The sequence below is a fragment of the Talpa occidentalis genome, unplaced genomic scaffold, assembly GCF_014898055.3.
Source record: "Talpa occidentalis isolate TD23 unplaced genomic scaffold, MPIMG_talOcc4v2.1 talOcc4.9, whole genome shotgun sequence".
Taxonomy (NCBI): Eukaryota; Metazoa; Chordata; class Mammalia; order Eulipotyphla; family Talpidae; genus Talpa; species Talpa occidentalis.
In genome coordinates this window covers 38,917,513-38,934,098 of record NW_023605305.1, presented here as the reverse complement: position 1 = coordinate 38,934,098, position 16,586 = coordinate 38,917,513, and the positions used below count along the sequence as shown (strand labels likewise).

Below are 16,586 nucleotides of genomic sequence, written 5' to 3'. Positions count from 1 at the left end.
GACATAAAAAATTAGTTTTTTGTGTTTTAGAAATCAAAAGTTTAAGAACCAACAGTACTGTAATAATCTATTGTAAAGTAGTAAATGATAAACATAGGTAAAGCATTATTCTGGTTGTTTTAAGTGAAAATTAGATGCGTATAACTGATTTCTTTTTTTTTTTAAAGATTTATTTATTTTGCATACAAGGGCTGGCGTGCAGGTCAGTGGTGTGGGGAGGTGAGAGGATTCACCAGAGACAGTGGAGAGCAGAACAGGTGGATCTACTGAAATATACTGCTGAAGGGAGCAATAGGTGAGACAGGAGAGGTCTGCTGTGCCATGTGGATTAGCTCCCTTGCCGGGGATCAAACTTGTGCTGCAGTGGCTGTAGATAGCTTCATAGTGTGGAGACTTAACCCCTTGCGCCACCAGGAAGGCTCTGTTTTCTTATTTTAAGATGAGTAGTTGGGTATTATGTATTGTCTTAGCACTATCTGTAGGAAATAACTTGGACATGCTTTCTAATAATGATGTTTTTGTAGTGAGTTCTGCAAATTATTGAGATAGTTAACTGTAAAATGTTTTGAATGTGGCCTTTCCAAGTATAATCCATGTGACTCATTAAGTAAAAAGTAGTCATAAAGATAGCACTATATTATCACTAATATTGCCAGTATTAAAGTGGTTTCTTAGAGAAAATAAAATAACTCAGCTGTAGAATTTAATAATACTTTTTATTTATTAAGAGACTACAATGGGCCAAGAATTATATTTGGAACATAAAATATTTTGAATTATTACTATATAAATCATAAAATATTTTTAATTATTACTATAGCATAATGCATGTAATACCTGCTCACACATCTATAAAATACTAGTGCTATTATTTAGATTTTATAACCTTTCAGTAGTTTAACTTATTGAAAGGTTAGATAACTTGTCCAAAATTCTCAGTGTAGATATTGGTAACTCATTTGGTTTGATGGTATATCAAAAATCCATTGCCTTTATACAACCCAAAGTATTTTTTGTGTGCAGATGTTAGTTTATTTTAATATAGATTTATTTATCAAGTAATGCTAATGAGTGGGCAGTTTTAGAACTTATGATTTTGAATGGATATAAGAAAAGTGGTAAGTAGTAGTCTTTATTAAGGAAAGAATTAAATGTAATGTACTTATAAAGAATCACTTTATGTACAGTTTTATTCCTATGCTGGGCATTCTACTAGTAACTAACATTCCTAAATTCTCATATTTGTATTTTTTTTTTTCTCTGTAGGGAGAGTCCCGAAGTGTTTCATTTTCTGACAATGTGAGTGCTGTTCAAAAATTAGACTTTTCAGATACAATGGTGCAACAAAAATTGGATGATATCAGGGATCAAATGAAGAGAGAAATAAGGAAAGAGCTGAAAATCAAAGAAGGAGCTGAAAATCTTAGGAAAGTTACAACAGATAAAAAAAATTTGGCTTATGTGGACAACATTTTGAAAAAATCGAATAAAAAGTTGGAAGAATTGCATCACAAGCTACAAGAATTAAACGCACATATTGTTGTATCAGACCCAGAAGATGTTACAGGTATATATGTATTTTATTTCATGTTCATACTGTATATTGATAAGAAATATATCAGTTATTGAAATAGTAAACCTTGTGACTTAATAATTTATAGTAGCTTTTCTGAATGTATAGGGACTATTTTTTCTCTTACACTTAAGGTCTTGGTGATAATCTATTCAAAAGGGCAGAGAGTTAATGGATATGAAAATTGAAACATTTACTTAGAGATGATAATTCTGCCGCCTGTTCGCCTACCCTTTGTCAGCAGGACATTACTTAGAGTTATTTTTCCAGTGTTAATCATTTATATTAAGTGAACCACAAGCTCTTACTTGATTCATTCTGTGATCAGCAGCATAAGTTTGCCAGATGACATTTTAAAGTTAAAAATGCGTTCTGTGACCAAAAGACATCTTTATTCTTTGCAAATGTAATTATTTAAACCTGTGACCTTTATTCTTAGTGTACTAAGCAACTGAATTAATAACTATACTACCAGGCATATTGTTTTAAAAAGACAAAAATTTTCAAAGCGAACATTACTTTTCCCTTCCTTAAATATATATAGATAATAAAAGGAAAATATAATGCATAAATCCAAACTAAGCATAATTTTTAAACAGTAGAATATCACAAATGTTTGTGTTGGAAATTTTCAGTGTTACAGAAAATAAAAATAGAAAACTACTCTTGTTCCCCCTAAACCTGCTCCCTAAAGTTAGCATTGCTAATTTTTTGATATATCCTTCTAGAAAAAACTTGGTATTTGTACCATTATCTATCTTTCTATGTATACATTACCCCTAATAGTTTTCATTTATAAAATTATGACATATTTGATAGAATAGTCTTTGCAAAGATGATATTTTTTAGCAAGATATTTAATCAGTAACTTGATTTCTATACTCTGTAACTCAATTTCTTTGCCTGCAAAGTAGTAATACATATAGAGTAATATACATACAGAGCAATACATGTAGAGTATCAAGCATCATAGAAATTATAGAAGAACCTGTGCAATTTCATAATGCAAAATAACGGATATAAGTAAAATTAAATTCAATTAAGAAATACATAAATTTAAGAACCTTAAATTATCAGTCTCATAGATTGCATAAATTCTTCTAATGTTTAGTGTGCTTCATAGAACTTGTTTTTTAATACATCACTTTCAAACCATAGGGATTTCATTTGGAGACTTCATGTGGACTTCAGCCTCTAACAATAATTGAATTTTTAAAATGAAAGGAACCATTTTCTTATTTAGAGTTGAAATAATCCCAAAGGTGTAAATTAATTTGTCTAGAATCGTAAGTTAGCTAAAGAATTCTTCGGTATGTCATCTAGCATTCTATTGCTCACATTAAATAATTATATTATAAATGGAAATTTTTATTAAAAAGTTGCTTTTTAAATGCATTATATAAACTTAGAAATAGCCTGTTCTCTTGGAACTCTGCCGAGCTCTACATATTTTGTCCATTACATCTTTAGGATAGAGTCTAAAATAAGAAATGGTCCTGGGGCTTTAAACTCTGTTTATTTAGAGAAAACATTTTCCACCTCTCAGAGTACCTTGTAATTGGAATGTAGAGAGTTTCTGCCACACAAAGAGCAGCCCCTTAAAAAAAAACCAAAAAACTTAAGTATAAACTACATATATTAAAATGTGCATATTTTAACTGTGTGATTTAATAAGTATTAACAATTGTGTGCCCCAGGTAACCATCACTGCAAGCAGTAATCTTGAATATTTCTATCATCTTAATGGTTTATATATATATATATATATATATATATATATCAGTCAATTCCTAATCCTCATGCCTGGCCTTACTCAACCATTGGTCTGCCTTCAATTACTTTCTGTTAAATTTGTATTTTCCAGAAATGCATAGAAATGAATTACCTTTAAGTCCCACTATCAAAATCCTTTTCTCCATGAAAAACCAATTTGGACCACTGTAAAACCTTCCCTGACTTGCTCTGATTCTTCTCTGTTCTGCTTTTTCCATTGATTAATATATGGACATCATTTATTTCTATACATGTTTATATCACTACACTGTATGTTCCTTCAGGGCAAGGACATATTTTCATTCATCTGTTTTCAAGGTTTATCCCAGAACCTGGTATATTTTGTATTTACACAACAAACAAACAAAACATGGCAAATAGAAATCTTGTATTGGCTCTTATAATTAACACTAAGATATAATCTCTCATATTTTAAATATTTGATAAATTAAGGAATAAACCTTAAATAAAAGTTTAGGAAGAAATTCAGAAACTTTCTTTACTGATCACTTTTAGTGTTAATTTTTCAGGTAATTACAAGGCAAATGTTATGTGAAATAGTTTCTACTGTGACTTCCTATTATTTCAGTTTGTAATAAACTTGAAAAGTTTATTTCCAAGTTATTAAAATTTTAATTTATTAAAAAATTAGCTCTCTTAGTAGGTGGCATATTCACAAAATTTGATATTAAGGTTTTTTATGTTTTTTTTTATTTACCCTCATTATTGACTTAACAGCATTAAAAGCAAAAACAACACAAGAGTATTAAAGATAGTTCAGCATTCATTTTATGTCAAGTTGCCATAAGATTTTATATATTTTGCACTGCACACAAAGGTAAGCAAAATTATATCTTTTAGATTACATCTGTCAAGAAGATTCAGGACATGGTACATTGCTCTCACTTCTTTAAAATATGTGTCTGATAGTTCTGGCCAAAACCTCTAATATTAAAATAAACAGAAGTGGTGACATTGGGTATCCTTGATTTGTGGTGGCTCTTAGGAAAACTTTACCTTTTTTTACCATCATTATGTTGACTGTTGGTTTGTGATATTTAGACTTTATTATAGTGAGGTAGGTTGCTTCTGGTCCCATCTTGTTTTGAGTTTTTATCATAAATGGGTGCAGAATCTTATCAAATGCTTTCTCTGTGTCTATTCGTATTATGATTTTTATTTTTACTTTTGTTTATGTGTTGCATCACATTGATTGATTTACACATACTTAACTATCCTTGTTTTTCCTGAGTAAATCCCATGCGATCATGGAATATAATTCTGTTGATTTTGACTTGCTAATATTCTCTTGAAGATTTTTGAATCAGTATTCATCAGATATATTAATCTATAATTTTCTTGTCCTGTCTTTGTCTGGTTTCAATATTAAGGTAATGTTGACACTGTAGAATGTATTAGGGAACATTCCCTCTTATTTTTAAAAACAATTTGAACAACATAGATATTGGTTCTTTTTTAAAGGTTTGATGAAATTCATATGTAAAGCCATCTACTTCTGTGTGGTTTGAAAGATTTTTTATTACGGTTTCAATTTCCATGCTTGTGATTGGTTCATTTCATCTGTTTCTTCCCTGGTTAGTCTTGATGTAGGGTGTTATTAACCTAAAAATTAGTCCTTTTCTTCAAGGTTATCAAGTTTATTAGCATAGAGTTGTTGATAGTAATCTCTTGTTTTTGTTCACCATTTCTTCATGCGTCTGAGATGTTCCTTCTAGAGTCATTTTCTTCTTCCTGAAGGTATATCATTTAAAAAGGTATTTACCATAGGTATGCAATTCTAAATTGGCATTTATTTTCTCTCAGCACTTGAAAACTGTCATTTCAGTTTTCTGGAGCCCACTGTTGTTGAGGAGGCAGATGTCAGTGTAATGTTTACAGCCAGAAAATAACTTGCCTTTCTCTCTAGCTGCTTTTAAGATACTCTCTGTCTGAGGTGTTTTACCCTTTAAGAACAGTAGCATTTGCTCTGTTTGGGATTTGTTGGAGTTTCTGAATCTGAAATTTGGGTATTTCATCAATTAAGGTGATTTTTAGCTGCTGTCCCTATGAATATTGCATCTCCTGTATTTCCTCTAGTCTCTCATTTTCGAACACCAGTTAATGAAGATAATTTCTTCAAGTTTCTCTCCATTTCTCTAATACCTTCTTTACCTGTGTGCAGTTTATTCTTTGTAGAAAAAGTTGTGATGTATAATTTTTTTAATTTACTTTTATTGAGATATAATCTTTAATGTTTTAGTAAGAATAGTTTTTAATTTATGTCTGTTACATCATTGTGTATTCCCTATAAAATTCCCATTACCAATTCACCTGTGAACCTTCACCATAGTCCCTTGTGCTCCTCTCTCCCCGTTTTGATCCTTTCCCCCTCCCTCGCAGAATGTAACTGAGATATAATTGATATGTAAGTTCAAGGTGTACAACGTGTTGGTTTGATATATTTATATATTGCAATATGGTTATCACCACAGTATTAGCTGGCACCTCCATTACATAATTATCATTTCTTTTTTGTGTTAGGAACAATTAAGATATAGTTTCTTAGCTTTGAAGTTTATAATATAATGTTGTTTACAGTCACCATGCTGTACATTAGATATCCAGGACTTGTTATGTACTGGTTTCAAGTTTGTACCCTTAAATAACCTCTCTGATTTCCTCTAACCCCTAGCCACTGGTAACCAGCCACCGTTCTACTCCGTTTATTTATAAAATTGTCTGTTTTCAGAGTGCACGTACAAGTAATGTCATGTATTGTTTGTCTTTCTCTGTCTATCTCAATTTAATGCCCTCAAGATCTGTCATTGTTGTTGCACATAGCAGGATTTCCTTGTTTCTGATAATAGAATAATAGTCCATTTGTGTATATATGCACACACACACATATTTCACCTCTTTATTCATTTCTTGAGGAAGAACCTAGATTGTTTGCATATCTTGGTTATTGTGACTAATGCTGCTTTGGATATATATCTAGGAGGGGAATTGCTGGACCGTATTATATATATGTTATTAATTTTTTGAGGAATTTATCAGTACATTCCCAGTAACAGTATACAGGGTTCCTTTATCTTTAAGGAACCCTTACCAATGCTTGTTATCACCTTTCTTCTTACTAACTGTTCTAGCAAGTGTGAGGTTGTATCTTATTGTGGTTTTGATTTGTGTTATCCTGATGATTAGTGATTTCAGCAACTTTTCATATACCTGCTGGCCATTTGGATATTTTTGGGAAAATGTTAATTTAGTTTCTTTGTCCATTTTTTCATCAGACTGTCTTTCTGATGTTTTCAGTCATGTGAGATCTTTCAGTATTTGCAGATATTCCCTCCTGTAGTTTGTCTTTTCATTTTGTTGCTCTTTTACTGTACAGAAAAGCTTTTTAGTATGATATAGTCTAACTTGGGTTTTTTTTTTTTTTTTTTTTGCTTTTGTTGGTTGTGCTTTTGGTGTCAAAAAAAAAATCATACCCAAAAAATCATTAAGACAGTGTTAGTGACTTCTTCCCTACATATTTCTTCTAGTTTTTTGGTACCAAGTCTTATGTTTAAGTATTTGAGTTACTGATTCTTGCTTGCCTGTAACTGGATGCTAAAGTGAATGAGATTCTTCCCTGGTTCCCTGGTGTATAGTGCTGGATGGCACAGACCCCATAGAGGCACCCTTGTTCATGGATGGATGTCTAATTTCATTGTTAGAAAAGGGGAAATGAAAGGGAGGAACCATTATAGTCTTCTGATGCTGTTATCACCTATAATTTTAGTTATTCAGTTTGAAATATTTTCCATTGTCTTTGCAATCCGGTGAGTTACTTAAAGGGGTGTTTCTTAGTTATTAAACAAATGAGGATTTTCGAATTATCCTTTATTGATTAATTTCTTATTTAATCACACTGTAGTTCTTCAAATTTGCTGAGCATGTTCTATTTGCCCTATATATGGTCAAGTTTTAAAAATGTATTGTGTACTTAAAAATAATATTCTCCAGGTGTTTAGTGTTATTCCTGATATGTTAATAGGCTAATCATCTAATTGTGATGTTAAGCCTTCTGTATCCTTGCTGGATTTTTGTCTGCTTATTTTCTATTGCAAAAATATTGCATTAGTGTTTAGTGAAATGTGAAGTTGCCATTTTCTTTTTAATTCTCTTAATTTTTGATTTATCTTTTGGCCTTATTAGTTGGCACCTACCAATTTAAAATTGATACATATTTTCTCTTGAAAAGGAAAATAAGTTATTCTACATGACTTTTTTAAATTTCCCAGTATTTTTGTTGTTAATGTAATTTGGAGATTGGTGTTACTGATTGCATGAAATACCTTTTTTTCAGTTTTTTACTTTCAACTTTCTATTATGTTTTGGGTATGTATTTTGTGAATAATATTGGGTTGGATTTGATTTTATTTGTTTGTTTTTATCTATGCTAGTGATCTTTATCTTTTACCTGGTTCATTTGGTCCAGTGATTTACATAACTAGTGGTAATATTAGGATTTATATTTAATATCTTATTTTGTAATTTTAACAATTTTTTCTTGCTACTTTTATTGTATTTTTAAACAAAAGTCAGTTATCTTGGAAATTTCTGTCATGCATACTTATCAAAGAACTTAATTACTGTATCCATCTCTCACATAATTCAGAAGTCTTAGAATGCCTCTATTTACCCATAACTTGATTTATATATTGCTGTTACCTTAATTTTAGTTATATTTAGCATGAATGTCAGAGATTAAGTATTTAAAGTCATTCAAAGGAAGCTTTTCTGTGCTCTTCATTACTCAGTTTTCTTTTGATGTACCAATTAGTATTACTTTTTTTCTTCCTGAAGTACATTGTATAACATTTCTTCTTAAGAATTGAGTATCATTTCCATTTTCCTTTGCTAGTGTTTTTATTTTGTTCTCATTCTTGAAAGGTGTCTTCACTGAGTTTACATATAAGCTTGATGGTTATATTATTAACTTAAAGAATCTTCATCTTCTTCTAACCTTCATTGTTGAGTTTGCAAAGTCTACTGTTAATCTAATAGAAGCTTTTTTAAAGGTGCCTTTTTTGTGGCTGTTCTTAAGGTTTTCTGTTACTTTTTTTTTTTAAATATATAAATATGTGTTCTACCATGAGATGTATATGGTCCTGTTTTTGCTTTGTTTTTTTTTTAATTTATTTTTGTGTAGAAGAACTGGGGTGTAGATCAGAGTTGCAGGGTGAGGGATGAAAGGATTCACCAGAGACAGAGTGAGGAGCAGAACAGGAAGACCTACTGAAATATGCTGCTAAGGGGAACAGCAGGCAAGACAGGAAAGGTGATTAACCCCTGGCTGGGGACTTAACCCTTAGGCCACCAGGAGGTTCTGTGTTCCTATATTTCTGCTGGAAGTTAATTGGACAACTTGAATCTGTGGAATGGCATCTTTCCTAAGTTCTGAAAAAAGTATAGTCATTATCTCTTTATATGCTGTCTTTGAATCATTTTTCTTTTTCTTCTAAAACCCAATAAGACATATTTTAGTTTTTGCCCTGCTTCTACCCTCTTATTTTCAGTCTACACCTCCTTTAAAACTCCATTTTTCTCTATCTAATCATCTGTTAAGTTACTCATTAAAATAGTGAAGATCAAGTCCCAGCACTCAAATATTTATAGTCTTGGAGGTAATACAGACATGAAAATAGATCATTATACATTTTCGATACAGAAAATAAAATAAAAATAATTTGAAGACAAATTGAAGGATGATGAGAGGATGTTCCCTGGAAGAAATTAATGAATAAGTTCAGTTATCACTAGTATGAAGGAAGACATATTGTATTTTTCAGAGATAGGAAGAGTCGTATATTATTCAACTAAATATAGACTTTGACAAAGAAACAGTAGTGGAAAGTTAGTTTGGAGTGGTTAGAATAACACCTTTAATGCCTAGATATGAAGGTAGTACTTTTGGCAGGGAGGTAGGGGACTTCTTTGATCTAATATATAAGCATTGCATTAAAACATTTGTATTGAATTTGTATAGTTTACATATTGTAATGTTTAGAAGGTTAGAAGCATGAACAGTTCTTGAAATAACCCCCCCCCGTAGTTCCCAAGCTCACTTTAGTAATTATAGCAATAAATGTGGCAAATGGATATAATGTCATTCGTTTCAATCATGAAGTGTAGTTTATTAATCGACAAAAAAATTACTTAGCTTTTTACATTTCCTCTTTGGAGAATTGTCTTTTTAGTTCTTCTGCCCATTTTTTGACTGGGTTGTTTACTTTGTTTTTGTTGAGTTCTGTGTGCTGTTTGTAGATCTTTGATATCAGTCTCTTATCAACCACTGTATGTTTTATAATGATATAACTTGCCCTAACCTATAAAGAGAAAACTGGTGAGAAGAAAATTAGCAAATGGAAAAGCACCTTAATAGGGAAAATAGGTGAGATAGAGGAAGGCGGCAAAATGTTTCTCTAAATTGAGCAAAAAAAAAAAAAAAAAGGACTATATGAAACAAGGCAGAAACATTCCATGCATAGTAATATGTTAAGTACTTTTGTAAGCCTGATCTGAGAACTTATCTACCTTTATACGTGTTTTCTGTAAGAATGTCATTTCTAAAATCAACTTTTGGAGCAGCTTATTTGTAATTTATGGAATTCAGTTGCAATAAAAATCTTTCTTGAATCTTGGCTAAATGTTTGGCTTTACCTGTTTTCTTACACATAAATTGAGGGTAATGTCTGATATGTATGATAGGAATACACATTTGTGTGTGTGTGTGTGTATAGTAGTTATATATGGAAGTACACACACATGCACTCTACTTGTTTATAAGGCTTTTACATGGCAAACACATCATATAAAATAATATGGTAAATTTTGGGAACTGTATGACCTTGGATAAGTTTGTTACATCTCAGTGCCCTAGCCTTCTTTCCTATAATATAGATATAATACTCCTTGTACTGTTTGTGAGGATTTATGACTTTAGATTTAAATTTTATGAGTTAAATTTATGAGTTTATCAGGACTTTACACCAACATATATTTTGATTTGCATTTCATAGTAATATATAAATGATAAAATAATATTTTATATCACTATCTGGCATAGTACCTATTTTTGTAGGTAAATTAGCAAATAATATTTAAATGATTTTTGAACTAGTGGATTTTTTTAAAGGAATATAAAATCACACATAAAACATTCATTTAAATCAGTTAGTAACATATTGTAGAGAAAGGAACACTGAAACACAAACATTAAGTACCTTAGAGTTTAGGCAATTTTCCAGTGATTGCTTACTTCTAACTAAATTATCTCTAGTCTTCTAGTTGTTTGTTTTTTGTTTTTTAATAAATCAAATAGGCACCCAGTGAGCATAAAACAGTAACTTTGATTGTGAGGACTTTTAATTACATGGGAAAATTATTAGAAGTGTTTCAATAAGAATTACTCTGAATAATTAAGGGTCCTATTGGAAAATTTTGGTTTTGTTTTTTTAAACAGAAGCAGCACAGTTTTTATTTTTGGTAAGAGAAAAAAAATACAAGAGAAGTTTAATGATACATATACCTCCTGTATACATAGGAGAGACCCAGTAAGACAGAGTAACTTGTCCATGTAACACAGTATCTTTAATCAAAAGCTGTCAACTTAAGTTTTTCGTCTTCCTACATCCCCTACAATAAATATGATAGCAATCATTCACAATCTTTAAAAGATTTTTTACTGTGACTAACATCCTGATAGAAGAAAACTAAATGTGAAGCCTTTTATATGTATGCTTAGGCTGTTCCTAATTAATGTTAGCATTATATTTGAATTATCCTTAGTTCTGTTTATATAAAGAATTACCTTAGTGGAATTTGTATGTTGTGTTATGCTTTGTTCTCTAACCAATTGAGCAATAAGTAGGGAATTTAGTTTAATTATTGATTTGATTATTCAAATTGCTTTGACTTACAACAGTGTTGGGGAAACTTTGGACAATAATCTAATTTAGTTTTAGACTCAGTTTTAGTTTTAGACTCTGTCCTGCAAATCTGCTTGAATATTTTCTTGACTTCAGCAACTTTTGTTAAACACAGATGAGATTTCATTTAGGTGACTTCAAGCTCTTCTTAAACTCTGTAAGTCTTTACTCTTTGAAAATATTAACTTCCAATTTTAAGGAGCAATTGATCCTAGTAATAAATTTTAACTTACTATTCACAGATTGCCCACGGACTCCAGATACTCCCAGTAGTGACCCTCGTTGTTCCACTAGCAATAATAGATTGATGGCCTTGCAGAAACAATTGGATATAGAGCATAAAGTGAAACAAGGTGCAGAGAACATGATACAGATGTACTCAAATGGGTCTTCAAAGGTAAGTACAGTAAGTAATTGTAAGTCTATATAGTCAGTATTTATTATTTGTATATTTGGTATTTAAGAATTTACTTAAATACCCCAAATTAGTACTTAAATACCCAACTTTACTCAAATACCCCAAATTAGTACTTAAATACCCCAGTTTACTCAAATACCCCAAATTAGTACTTCTGGGACTTTCGCAGTCATTTGTTGACATGCACAGAAGAGTAGAAACATCAGTTCATGTGTATGTTCACAACTGATGTGAAGTCACGTATCATTCTGTTGCCTTGTTTAAGTTGTCACTTTTTTGCTTTTGAAAATTTTACTATTCAAACACTATGATTGGTAGGTATATATCCATGTGTATATATTTATATTATTATAGAAGTATACATGCATATCTTAGCCTTCAAATTTGAAAGTATCAGCAACAAAGTAAGTTGAAACAAAATGGTTTTTATTTTTTTAACTATAACTTTTTTATTATTAATTTTTTCATTTTTTTTAAGATTATTTATGTACAAGAGCTGGGGTACAGGCCAGAGTCGCGGGAGGGTGAGAGGATTCACCAGAGACAGAGCGGGGAACAGAACAGGCAGACTGACGAAACACACTGCTGAGGGAAGCAGCTGGCGAGATAGGAGAGGTTGGCTACACCATGTGGGACTCTTGCCGGCTGGCCAGGATCAAACTCATGCTGCAGAGGCTGCGGACAGCTTCACAGCACAGCATTCAACCTGCTGTGCCACCGGGGAGGCCCCAAATGGTTTTTAAAATATTTTTAAAATTACTTATTTCTAACAAAACTAATAGAAAATTTGGTTACATAAGTATAGGGTACACAGCACTCTATTTGCAAATTTTGTTAAAATAGAAAATTTTTTTAAAAATCAGATCCTATTGAATTTTCCATTTCTGCATATGTTTTAATGAAACGACAGGATATTCTAGCATAAATGATTATTTGGACTAGATCTGTGAGCTTTTGAGGGATCTGGTATGGGTATATAACTCTTACTTGAAAGTCATTGTTACAGGGGAAAAGTGTTACTAATGACACAGTGTCCTTCTTTTGAGGTATTATTTTGAGAAAGAAAATAATCGGGAACCACTGAACCAGATTATCTTGAAAGTTCTTTCCAATTTTAGAGTCTGTAGTTTTTAAATTTCTAAAAAGGATAGATAGGTGTATTATAAAATGTACTTTTTAACTCTCAGCTCATTTATTTTAAAGATGCTTGCCTCTGCAGATCAATGGGTTTTTCCCATATTTTAATAGATATTTATTTAAAAAATTCAAGATAAAAGTTGTTTTTTGTGTTTTCTTTTTTTAAGTTTAGGAGTAATTTGAAAATGAGAGGTGGGATCTTCACTCAGTCATTTACCTTACCGTTTGAAATTAGGGGAGATGCGAAAAGATAGAAATGCACCTGTGTCCATATTCAAAGGCATTTTTAAATGTTAATAGAAATATATTTGTTCCTACTTGATACATTACTTATGTGATGTAATACAGACAGTATTTCACTAACTTTGATCATTTATTATGGAGTAGCAGAGTTGGTATTTTCTGTTATTGTTCTTGGCATTCAATGCTGACCTTTAGTTTTAGAGATTTTTCATTTTTTAATCAAATGTTATTTTGAACTTTTTTTTAGAGGGCAAATACTATGTTTTTATTTATGTGGATACACTATATTATGCTGAGTGTTTTAAAATTTAATCAACCAGTAACCATCCTTTGGAATAAGGGTTTTTAATCTAGGGAGGATGGATTAGATTGAGACATTTCTGAACCCTCAATGAATGAATCAGAGCCATATGTTTCATTGTATTCTCAAAGTGGTCTGCAACCACCCCCCAGCATTGAATAGGGTTATAGACATGCTTAAAGTAAAATAAATAAAATACTACCATAACTACAATTATAAATTGAATAGGTCTATGAGCAACTTGCTAAAACAAATGAATAATTTTCCCATAGCCTTTTATTTTTAATTAGGAAATTAATCTGAGAAGGGAGTCATGTAGAGGTCCAGAGCATGCTAACAGCTGCCGTAGTCTCTGAGGTAGGCATGCTAATTATTGTTGTTTAAGTTTGGTCTCAACTATTTTTGTTTTTCATCTCTGAACCTCTGAAAGGGTCAAGTGTATCTTCACAAGATACAGGAATATTTTAAGTTGAATAGGATATTAGTTTATTTATTAAGAACTTAACAGTTTGGGAGCCATTATGCTAGGTTTTGGTATATGAATGTAACAAAGATAGTTCCTTATACATAGTAGATACTCAGTAGATCATATCTTACTTTCAAGAGAGCCATATCTAAAAAAGATACCACATGTAAGTAATTACGTATATAATAGGAGTATGTTATTTTGGAAGCACAATTGTGAAAAATCACTTAGCTGATATAAGAAAATATTAAAGTCTTAAGAGAATATTGAAGGCTTAATATAAGATTAGAAGGATTTGTAGTTTAAGGAATTACTTTCTAGGGATGGTCCTGTGGGTGAATCAAGTATGTACAGGTTAAGCAACTGGAATAATGTGGCTTTTTCTAAGAAATGGAAGTGCTTTTAAATGGCTATCACAACAGTGCTCAGCTTTTTTCTTTTTCTTTTTCTTTTTTTCTTTTTTTAGAACTGGGGTATAGGCCAGAGGTGTGTGTGGGGGGGGAGAGGATTCACCAGAGAGAGTGGGGAGCAGAACAGGCAGATCTACTGTAATACACTGCTGAGGGGAGCAGCAGGCAAGACACGAGAGGTCTGCTGCTCCATGTGGATTGCTCCCTAACTGGCCAGGGATCAAACTTGTGCTGCAGTGGCTGCCAATTGCTTGGTAGCGCTGTCTTTAACCCCTGTGCCACCAGGGAGGCCCTCAGCTTTTTTCTTATGTAACTTATCTGAGGGTAAGTGAAGTGCCCTTCTAACAATAACAGTCATCAACTGTAACAGTCAAACAGTCATTTTCAATGAAAGGTCATGCCTTCATTGGAGAACAAATCTAAACCTCTAGGAAGGCACATCTTATTTTGGATAATCCTCCATGTGATTCCAACAGGAGGTTTTTTTTGTTTTTTTTCTCCTGTTCACAGCAGGTAGAGCTTTAATTGGGTGAGGTGTAGCATAAGTGAAAGAAACCCAGATTATAAAGTATACTTTGGACAAAATGAAACAGTTGAGATTCTATCTTATAAGACAAATGGGGCTGCTGAAATACTTCTTAGCAGAGAAAATACACATCATCAGATTTAAAGTTTAGAAAGTTCACATCTATTTTCCTCAGACTTGAAGATTTAATTAAAGAGGGTCAATCAAGTCTTAAAGGCTGCATGTTTAAGTAGACTCTTGGGAAAATCCAGGTTAAACATGCTTCCTCCCCTTGTAACAGCAGTGAAAACAACAGTCATGCTATGTAGTTAGAATAAATATGTGGTCTGGATATGAAGTAGAAGGGAGAATTGAAGATGATTTTTAGATTGGTTATAGTCAGACTGTTAAATGTTGGTGTCCTTACAATGATAGGTAATTCACTATATATGGAGCAAATTTCAGGAGAGGAATAATTCATTCAGTTTTGCTCTGAACAATTGTCTTTAAAACTCTGGTTAGGGCCTCCCCTGGTAGCGCAGCAGTTGAGCGCTGGGCTGCGAAGCTGCCCTCAGCCTCTGCAGCGCCGATTCGATCCCCAGCCCCCAGCGAGGGTCCCACATGGTGCGACAGACCTCTCCTGCCACGTCCACTGCTCCCCTTAGCAGTGTATTTCCTCAGTGTGCCTGTTCTGTTCCCTGCTCTGGCTCTGGTGAGTTCTCTGACCCTCCTGCTCTTCTGACTGTGCCCAGTGCTTTTGTAAGTAAATAAATAAATCTTTATTAAAAAATAAATAAAACTCTGGTTATTGGATTCTGTATGATAAAATTGTTATTCTAGGACATCTTAAGCCAGAGTAGTCCTTTCAAAAAGTGTAAGTCAAATATTTTCACATTCCTGTTCAAAACCCTGCAGTAACTTTCTATCATGCTTAGAACAAAATCCAGATTTCCTACTTGAGACTGCAAGTTCATACATGATTTACTCTTGACTACCTTTTGATCTTCTAAAATACTTTCATTCTCTTTTATTACCCTCCAGCTACATTGGCTTCTTTGCTATCACTTGAACATACCAAGCACACTCGTACTTCTGGGCCTTTCATTTACTATGTCTCTGCTTGGATATTTCTTCTCCCGAGTACTTTACATGGCTTTCTCTCTCAGTTCTTTAAAGTCTGCTCAGATGCTACCACCTCTACAAGTTCTTCATTACTATCCTATGTAGAGTAGCAGCCTCTGTCTTTGCTTCTCCCTTTTACTGGATTACCAGTACTGAAAATTATAGTTAATAGAGAAATAATATTAATTTCATGATTCTAAGCAGCACTGCTGGTTTTCAGAATAATCTCTGAGTGCTTGATAAGACATGTCTCCAACATGTCTCCCATTTATATATTCAGATGACAAGACAAACTGTTAAAATTTGAATTCCTTCTAACCTCTAACTCTTCTTTTTAAAAATGCTCTCACATCTTTTCATACTTTTTACTCACTTGAAAATACCTGACCATTTATCCAGGCTCCCCTTTTCGTCTTCCAGTACTGACATACTTCATATTCAATTTTATGTACAGAAACAACTCATAAAACCTTTTTGGATCCCCTTAGCTAAAATTAATCCCATCCTTCTTTGAGCTTTTCCTTGGGTACTTTTAATATTGTATACATCTGTACTTTTTCAGTCAAACTATAAGATTTATAGGGTAGCATCCTAACTAATTAATCTTTGTATTTTCACTAGATGTGATAACCATAGTATGCAAAATTAGCCATAAATATGTT

General features: G+C 32.3%; 1 protein-coding gene across 1 annotated transcript in view; it reads left to right on the top strand.

Annotated features, from left to right (window-relative positions):
- The window catches only part of PKN2 (protein kinase N2), a 111,766-nt gene that overhangs the window by 34,103 nt on the left and 61,077 nt on the right, over positions 1–16,586 (top strand). The window contains exons 2-3 of the mRNA XM_037500669.2: positions 1,267–1,567; positions 11,565–11,719. Coding sequence (XP_037356566.2) covers positions 1,267–1,567; positions 11,565–11,719 — 456 coding nt within the window. The remainder of the gene's footprint in view (positions 1–1,266; positions 1,568–11,564; positions 11,720–16,586) is intronic.